This window comes from Phaethon lepturus, unplaced genomic scaffold (assembly GCF_000687285.1).
Source record: "Phaethon lepturus isolate BGI_N335 unplaced genomic scaffold, ASM68728v1 scaffold55327, whole genome shotgun sequence".
In the NCBI taxonomy this organism is placed as follows: domain Eukaryota; kingdom Metazoa; phylum Chordata; class Aves; order Phaethontiformes; family Phaethontidae; genus Phaethon; species Phaethon lepturus.
This window is the reverse complement of record NW_010553678.1, coordinates 6925-15383: the sequence shown is the minus strand read 5'-3', so window position 1 is coordinate 15383 and position 8459 is coordinate 6925. Positions and strand designations below refer to the sequence as shown.

Sequence of the window (8459 nt, the reverse complement as noted above, 5' to 3'; positions counted from 1 at the left end):
TGCTAACATGCCGTCGAGGTGACGGACTTCATTTCTGCAGGCAAATGCCGGCTTTTGGCGGTTGCTTTTACCATTTTCTGCCAGCCGGTGTGTGCAGCGCTGACCGTGGCTGTCAAAGCCGCTGCCAGCAAGTCTCTGCACGGAGCAGGTAGAGGTGTGGAAGGAGCCACCAGGGAAGGAGAGGGAGAAGGATGGGAGCGGACCCATCAAAGCCAGAGAGTAAACAGCCGGCATGGTTATTACCTCAGAACATAAGGCTTGCTGTAGCGTGACAGGTTTAGACAGTATGCCCAAAGTTTTTTCAAACCCTGACAGGACAGACACGCAGAAACCCGGGAGATCGGAGCCTCGGCACGGTCCCTCCTGCCACCCGAAACGCGCTCATGCAGCTGGATGCTCTGGCTCTTTGCCGTGGCGTCTCACCACGGCGGGGCTTTGCTTTGCTTCACGAAAGACACGTCAAAGTGAGCTTGATCCTATCGGCAGGCCACGCGTGGGAAGAGTGAACGCTTTTCAGAGGGGAAAGGAAAAAAAAAGGTTGTGAAGTGTAAGGTCTGTTAGAAAGCAGATGCAAACTTTCCTTGCTTAATTTGGCCAAGGCACCAAAACAAATACTGTATCAGAGTACTGTTTACTTTCAGGTCTTTGGGCAGGTTTATGTGTTTGTCTAATTAAAAACCCAAATGAAACATACGTAATATAGGCACATAAATCATCAGCTTTCCCCTCCTTTGTGAGTGTTATATTTCTGAATTTGTTTTGGGCTTTGGGAGTTAATGCTGTGCTACTTAGTAGTGGCAAGCCTTTGGTTAAACGTGTCTCAGAGACCAGATGTGGAAACATCCAGCTAGTGTCAACAAGTGTAGGGTTAGCCCAGAGAGACATTGGACCTGTCATTTGTGCAGCTGCTGCTGCAGCTTTCGGGCACCGTAAGGTTCAGCAAAGCCCCTGCTCTTCAGGGAGCAGCAACAGGATGGATCATCCAAATAAGAGTGAACGTGAAGAGTCAATAAAGTGTCAGAACTGGCAAGTGGCAGCTAACATAGATGCCAAGGTTTTGATCTTGTTCCTGATCACCAAATACAGCTTTTCACCCTCTCTCCCAGAAGTTTTAAATGTGTAGAAAAATGGCGACAGTTTTTATTATATAAATGATATTGAATTAGTCCATTTGAAAACCCATGCTCATTTTTTTTCTGGGTTTTCTGCTGAGAAGCCCATGATTTTCCTCGACAGAGGGCTGCTGACCCCAAAGCTTTGCCATTGCCTGGTGTTTGAGCATTGCAGTCATTATTAACCTGTTTTGTCGCTTTTCCCTACGAGGCGTATTTGTTCAGAGGGCTGGGGATTGTTTAGGAAGTTATTGCCAGTCCTCAGATGTTTGTGCTTTCTGGGGGCGGAGGGAGGGACAACTGCTGCTATCACAAGCTCGTTACACACTGTAAGGAAGGACATGAAGCAGCAAGTTTTTAAAGTAGTATTAATCTCTTCTGTGGTTTCAGAACGCCGCTGGGAGCCTCCCTGGATGAGCAAAGCAATCCTCTGTTGAAGGGTAAGGAAAGGCTTTACCTACTGAAATCTCTTTTGTTGGGAACTGTGCTTTCGTGGATGGTCACCTGAGACCTGAGACCTCGGCTCTTTAGCAGCGGCATGAACCACAGCCTAGTTGGCGTTGCTGAGTTATTCTCACTGTGAAGCAGCTGTGCCCGAGAAAATGAAGGAGGAAAAGATCCTGAATAAGTCTGGAGAGTTTAGTAAAAAAAACCCCAAATGTGCAGAATGGGGAGGTTGTAATTTCCTCTCCGAGCTGGTGAGCATTAGGCAGTCTTTGCCTCTAATAATTCTGGCTGCCACACCTGAAAATTTTACTATCTGAGCAGGTCTGAATACTGAAGTTCAAAGTACAGCGAGAATGTGCAGGTAGTGACAGGGTGCAGAGGAATTAGCTGCTGTGCCTGGGCTCTTCGCTTCAACTCTTAATCCGGTACAGGGAGAGAGAGGGCAATGCCTAAGCTGGACTCAGGATCTCCCTGGTAAGATGTCTGGAGGATAGATAGCGCAGCAGCGGGAGGCACCGATGCCTTGGGTGGTACTTCCAGGTTCCCACTTGCAATTAATTTGCATGGAGGTTGACTCGGGGATGTTTCTGAACACAAAACTAAAGCCACGTTGTTGTTGTTCTCTTTCAAAATAATTTTTCTGTGTTCTCAAATGTAACTTCTCACTTCTTAGTGCATTTTTAGTGTATGAGTAATACAAGGATTGTAAATATAGTCTGGTTATATCCTGTTGTATCAACTGAAGTGTCTTGCTGATATCTTTAGTTAAGCTGTTGCAAAGAAAAATGCAGAATTCTAGTTGTTGAACTGCTAACTGTGTGTTTTCAGGCATGCTGGTGAGAAATGGAGGAAGTTTTGAAGATGACTTATCCCTGGGAGCTGAAGGTGGGTGTGGCAGGATTATGACTCTTTTTCAAGAAAAAAAAAAAAGTTCAGTCATCTGATTTTTATTTTGAAAGACAGCATTTCCCTTTTGGTCAAAGGCAGTTGATAAAGCTGGCCAGAAAACCAGCATGAAGCACGCAGAAAAATGCAGGAAGATTTGCTTTTTGAGTTTATTAGACTATCACTGGTGTTAAACATTCTGGTCTAACCCAAAGGTCAGAGGCAGCCCTGAATTTGCTTCTGGCTTCTCATCGTAACGCCCGCAGCGGCAGCACAGCTTGGAGCACTCACTGAGGCTGAGAAAGTGGATTCTCCTACTTGCTCTTCTTGTCCATGGGCTCCTTTTGGCAGCCGTGCATGCCCCTCTTCCACTGAATCCCTTGGGAGCGGCATGTGCAGCCTTTTGAAAGGAAGAATGAAATTCTGTCAGCCAAGAGGCAAACCCATTAAGGGCTAAGTGCTTTTAAAAATGAAAAGCACCAAAGCCAAGTAAGTATTTTGATCAGCCATGATAGACACTTCACTGTCGCTAGCTGCTTGACTTTTCTTTCCCTTCTCTTTTTTAAGGGGAAGGAGATGTGGCTGCTTATGGTAGACTTCTTTATTAAAAAAAGACTTTTAGGCTCTCTGTTGATCATGGATTAGAGGTGTCCATAAGCAAACGAACAAACAAGAGCACTTTGGATCCTGTTCTAAGAGCAGCATCCTGAAATAAAATAGCAAAGAACGGTCTCACAAACTGGGTCCTGGGGTTATCTGCATGATGGGGGATATAAGACAGTATCTGTTTTCAGTGTTTAAACAAAAAAAAGGGGAGGGGGGGCAAAGCCACTCCCCTCCTCCAGCTTTTAATGTGTTGGTTTTTTTTTTTTATGAACGATGGCTTTTGCAAAATGTCATAGAACATGTATAGTAGAAAGCCCTTTTTTTTCCACAGCACTGTTGCCAGTGGTATCAAAGTAGTGGGACAGGGCCTGGAGGAAGGAAATATCTTTAATTTTTAAAGATTCAAGACTTCTAAGGAAAACAGTTGATCTGATAATGACCTTGATCTGATAATGACAGAGAAGCAGTAAATGAGTCCCTTACTGCAGTAGATTAAATAGCATTACATTTTCTTCCTGACAGTCTTTTTTTGCTTGTTAGATTGCCTGCAGTACAAAGATTTAATCAGAAAAGTTTCTTTGTAATGATCATCCAAGCTCTGAGCATATGACCAAGAATACGAGTCAGTACATTTTAAAACATCATGTCACTTTTTTCTTTTCCTTTTTTTCCCCTTATCATTCCCAAGGATTTCTGATTCTGATGAGCCTTTAGCACGATTTAGGCAGAAGGTCCTTTCCCTCCTCAGATGACAAAGGTCCCAATACAAGAATCGCTGTTTGATTTTCCTGGGTAAGGACACGGGTGTTCCTGCAGGGCTTTGCTTCCCATCCAAGAACAAGGGGACAACAGAGCCGCTTGGCGCAGCGCTGCGTGCCCTGCCAGACAGCCAGCCCCTTGAGGCTGGTATGAATGGCCTGCCCTTGTGCATCCGTGACTGCCTGAATCCAGATACAAGCCAGAGCCCTGTGGGAATGGTACGGAGGGCATCGGGCAGGGTCCCGTAACCCCAGCCCTCTACTGAGCTCTTAAAACCCGTGGTTTAGCTGTTCCAACTAGTCACCAGCTAATCCGTATAGACAGGCTACTCTCATATGATATGCAATAATATTAAAAAAAAAAAAAAAGAGATGCGCTTCCTGCATTTTGTATACATGTAATTTTCTTTGTGATGCCTCTGAAAAGAGAGGGGTGCTGAGGTTTCCGTGCTTTGCCTGCTGTTGCTGACTTTCCCCCGCTGGCACGACGAGTCGAGATGCAGGGTTTTCCTGGCAGCACGTTTGACGTGACTTTGCTCTTTTCGTAGCTGATTCCGAGGGCTGCTACAACATACGCACGCTCCTTGCCTGCCTCCCGGGGCAAGTTTGTTAATGTTGAGTTGCCTTTTTGGGGAACCCGTACTTTAAGGCTGGGGCTCGACTCTCTTGGCTTGGCAGGGTGTTGAATTTCTGAAAGAATAACGCTGCCTGGGGTGTTCCTGCATGGAGCTGGGCCGATCCAGCTGCCGAAAGCGCTGACTTCCCTCTTGGAGGCTGGTGTCCCGGTGCTCGGTACCCGGCGGCTGACCCCCCTCCAGAGCCCTCTCCATTCTGAATGTGGCCGCTGGTGCCGCCGGCACCGCAGGCTTCGCCGAGCTCTCGTCCGTGGGTCGCACAGCTCCGGCTGCTGGGGCCCTGCCCCGCTTTGAGAGCAGACCGTGCTGACGTGAAGACTAACGAATACAGCCTCAGTACCTGGCCGTGGGGCCAGCTGCCTTTCCTACTTTACTTTCCCAACCGGAGCGATCCTCACGTGCCCGCTTCTCCTCCTCCCCTTCCCGCCCGGGAGCAGCCCTGCAGCTGGTAATCGCTCTCCAATTGCGTAGCCATAAATGCTTTATATAACAATTATTAGCTTACCTCGTGTTAAATTTCAGCTTAATATGATTAATGGCAGTATGCAAACACGTGTCCGTGTGAGATTTTATTTTAAACAGAGCCTGAATAAACCAGATCATCTTTATATCAGCCGTATACTAGAAACCTTTGACAACCACATTCATATGGGAAGAGAAAAATCTGGCTTATTGGTAAACGTACCGGCTGCCTGCTTCTTCCTTGTGGGAAGCGTAATTCTGAAGAGGTCTGTGTGTAACTTCTGATTGTTTCTCTACAGCTAATCATCTGCGGAGTGATACCCAAATGGAAACATGGTAAACATCTTTTTTGTGTTCGTTTACTTCAGAGAAATATTTATACTGGAGGGTGGGAGGGAGAGGGGGTAGTGGAAGTCGTGGGGGCTACCTCAGAGCTAAAGCTCTTCTGGTCATGTCTGTTTATGTGAGAGGGAAGAAGATTCAGATAACACAGAAAAAATCTTCACTAGAAGACATGGGAGAAAAAAAAAAAGGCAGGTTTTTATTCTTCCAGCAGACGTGACGTAGATTTTGGGGTAGCAGGAGGAAAACAGAGAAATGACAAATGTAAGTAACTTAGCATAATTTGCATTCTTTGCCTCACTGATCCCTCGCTATTTCAGAAATTACAAGGGAAAATTAGTTTTGCCTTTCAGAGCAGATAACCTTTGGTAGTGGGGAAAAGAAAGACTTTGAGAGAGGAGAGGCTCCTGTTTTACAGGAGAGCTTCTAAATAAAATGTGCTGAAACTAAAACCCTTTTGAGACATCAGCAAATACCCGCGCAGCCTGTGTGGGCAGCATCCTTGCTACTCCTCCTGAGCTGGGCTCCACAAATGTGCGTTTAGGTGAATCCTCTGTCTTTATTGGTTTCTTGGTGGTTGTTCTGCTCTGTGTGTGCTAGGATTTGTACGGTGAAATTTACCCTGGGAAGGTTAGTCCCCCAGAGAGATTGGCAGTGACAGTATGTTTAAGCCCAAGGTGCCACCTAAATGCTGAGGTGGCTTCTCCAGATGCAGGGAGGAAATAGTTTGGGACTGGGAAAGAAACTGGCCGGCAGTCTGGCTTGGAGCTCGTCTTGCTCCCTTTCCTCCAGCCTGGAGCCTCTTCAGCTTCCCCAGCCGCTGCCGGGGCGGCTCGCAGCCTTGCGCGGGTGGCAGCCAAGGGTGAGGGGGAGCCGGCTACCCGAGGCGTGGAGCGGTGGCCCTGCCGGAGGAGGCAGCGGCACGGGGAAGGGCAGGGAAAGGCAGGAGAGAGCAGCTCACCCGAGGCTGGGCTTCCTCACTGGAGGAGGGTGGGATCGGGAGGGTGCGGCAGCAAGGGGAGATCAGGGATATGTTTATTCAGCTTGCATTTGCCTTCAGATTCTTACCGGCTACACAAATTTTTACTGAGGCGTCCCAGGATTTGCTTTTGTTACTGTATTTCAATAAATGACATGGCTAATATAAACCAGATAACACTGAAGGGGAAAAGAGAAATTCAGCGGCGCTGGAGGCTTAGCTCTCCTCCGAGACGGAGAATCGCGTCCCTGAACGAAAGGGGTTTATCACAGGGGTCTTCTCCGTTTGTGTTGACAGCAATGGTGTGCTGGCAAAGGAGAGGAGGCTGCAGTTCCACCAGAAGGGTAGAAGTATGAACTCCACTGGGTCTGGAAAAAGCAGTGCGACTGTGTCAAGGTAAAAGAGTACTTTGCTTTGAAGGTCATGGCACAGTTGAGTGGAATTTGGCTGTGTTTTGCTGGCAAAACTCACTACTTCTGTTCCTCAGTTAAATGGACCTGGCTTGATTTATGTGCATTGTTGTGTTTAGTAGCAGAGAAGGGAATTTTCATTTGGCTGCTTGAAAAACTGCTATTTGTTTTCAGTTGTGGTTTGCAGTAAATACTAACAAATGGGCCTAAATGTTAGAAACGTCTGAAATTTTAATGATAATTTAAAATCGGAGCTCTGCAGAATAAGGGCTGACTTTATAAATTACAGGATTGGATCTGAGATGTGTCTGAACCAATGTCTCTGGTGATGGGAACCAAAACTTCAGGTGCAGAGGTCTCCACAATTATTTCCTCAAGCACACTGAGCTGTAGAAGTCGAAAGTTGAATAGACCAAGCTGGCTACTGGGCTGAATTAGCAGCTGGACAGAAGGGACTGGGTCTTTAAAGGAGACAAGTAGTAAATATCTTTTCATCTGTCTAGTGTTTCTGAATTACTGGAGCTTTATGAGGAAGATCCTGAAGAAGTGCTCTATAACCTTGGGTTTGGAAGAGATGAACCAGATATTGCTTCAAAAATTCCAGCAAGATTTTTTAATTCATCATCATTTGCTAGAGGAATAGATATCAAAGTATTTTTGAATGCCCAAATACAACGCATGGAAGTGGAAAATCCAAACTTTGCCTTAACAAGTAAGTATGTCTTTGAAGCAAAGTTTATTTTAAAGTTTTTTAACTATGTAAACAACCCTAAAAGAAGGTTGTTTCTAATATTCTGGCAAATGCCCATTGCAGCCCGAAGGCCAAATTCTATTCGGAATCTATTATAAAACTCTTGCTTGGTCTTAAATATGGCAAGAGGTGACCATCAGCGTTGTACACCTTGGGGTGAGGGGAAGGGGTTTATAGTGGGGGAGGGCAATGAAAGGCATCCCGTAAGATATATTGCCTACTGGTTTGTATCATTCCTGTTTCTTGCTCCTAAGCTTGTCTTCTGTTGTAGCTGTAGAGCACTGAAATAAATAGCAATATCCATCTTTTTCATATGTACTTCAGTATCCGGGTGGGATTTTTGAAAGCTGTCAGCAGCGACCTACTTCTGTAGTTGTTAAAATCTGAGCCAGTATTTCTATTGACTTGGACAGGAGCTTTGTTAGGTCAATAATGAGCGTTTCTGAAATGAGGGCATAGCTGAAATGCCCTGTTGTGCTTGTAGATGGAGAAAGTAATGCCAGTAACCCTTTTCTTCTTAGCATTTTGTAAATTAACTTGCACTTGCCTACCTGTGTGTCCTCACACATTTAGCAAACACTCTTGCAAAGGTTTTTTTCCATTTCTCCCTACTGTGTGGCATCACTTTCATGTTACAGGGCTAGGCAGTGTTCAGTCAACCTTTGGGACCCTTGGTACAAGTAGGAGGAGATTTGGGGCGGGCAGAGGTTATGATGAAAGTTCCTCCTTCAGTTATGAACAAAGAGGTGTCTCTTGAATTCAAACCATAGTGTAGAGACAGATGAACAATTCTGGAATGTGATGACAGCAAACGTCCTCTTAAACTGTGCCTTACGTTTCGTTCTTGTGCAGGTCGTTTTCGTCAGATTGAAGTGCTTACTACTGTGGCCAATGCTTTTTCTTCTTTGTATTCTCAAGTCTCTGGGACTCCTTTGCAGAAAATTGGTAGTATGAATTCAGTGTCTTCCAGCAAAGAGGCATCCAGCCCTCCCCCTTTAAATCGCAGCAATACAGCCAGTCGGTTAATGAAGACCTTGTCAAAGCTCAATCTGTGCGGCACACAGCAAGCCGA

At 45.9% G+C, this 8459-nt stretch overlaps 1 protein-coding gene across 1 annotated transcript in view; it reads left to right on the top strand.

Moving 5' to 3' along the window:
• Positions 1–1502: 1502 nt before the first annotated feature.
• Positions 1503–8459, top strand: part of LOC104624269 (sperm-specific antigen 2-like) — a gene marked incomplete at both ends in the record, with an annotated part of 11207 nt that continues 4250 nt past the window's right edge. Inside the window, 6 exons of the mRNA XM_010291597.1 lie at positions 1503–1552; positions 2388–2444; positions 5205–5241; positions 6524–6622; positions 7140–7348; positions 8240–8438. Coding sequence (XP_010289899.1) covers positions 1503–1552; positions 2388–2444; positions 5205–5241; positions 6524–6622; positions 7140–7348; positions 8240–8438 — 651 coding nt within the window. The remainder of the gene's footprint in view (positions 1553–2387; positions 2445–5204; positions 5242–6523; positions 6623–7139; positions 7349–8239; positions 8439–8459) is intronic.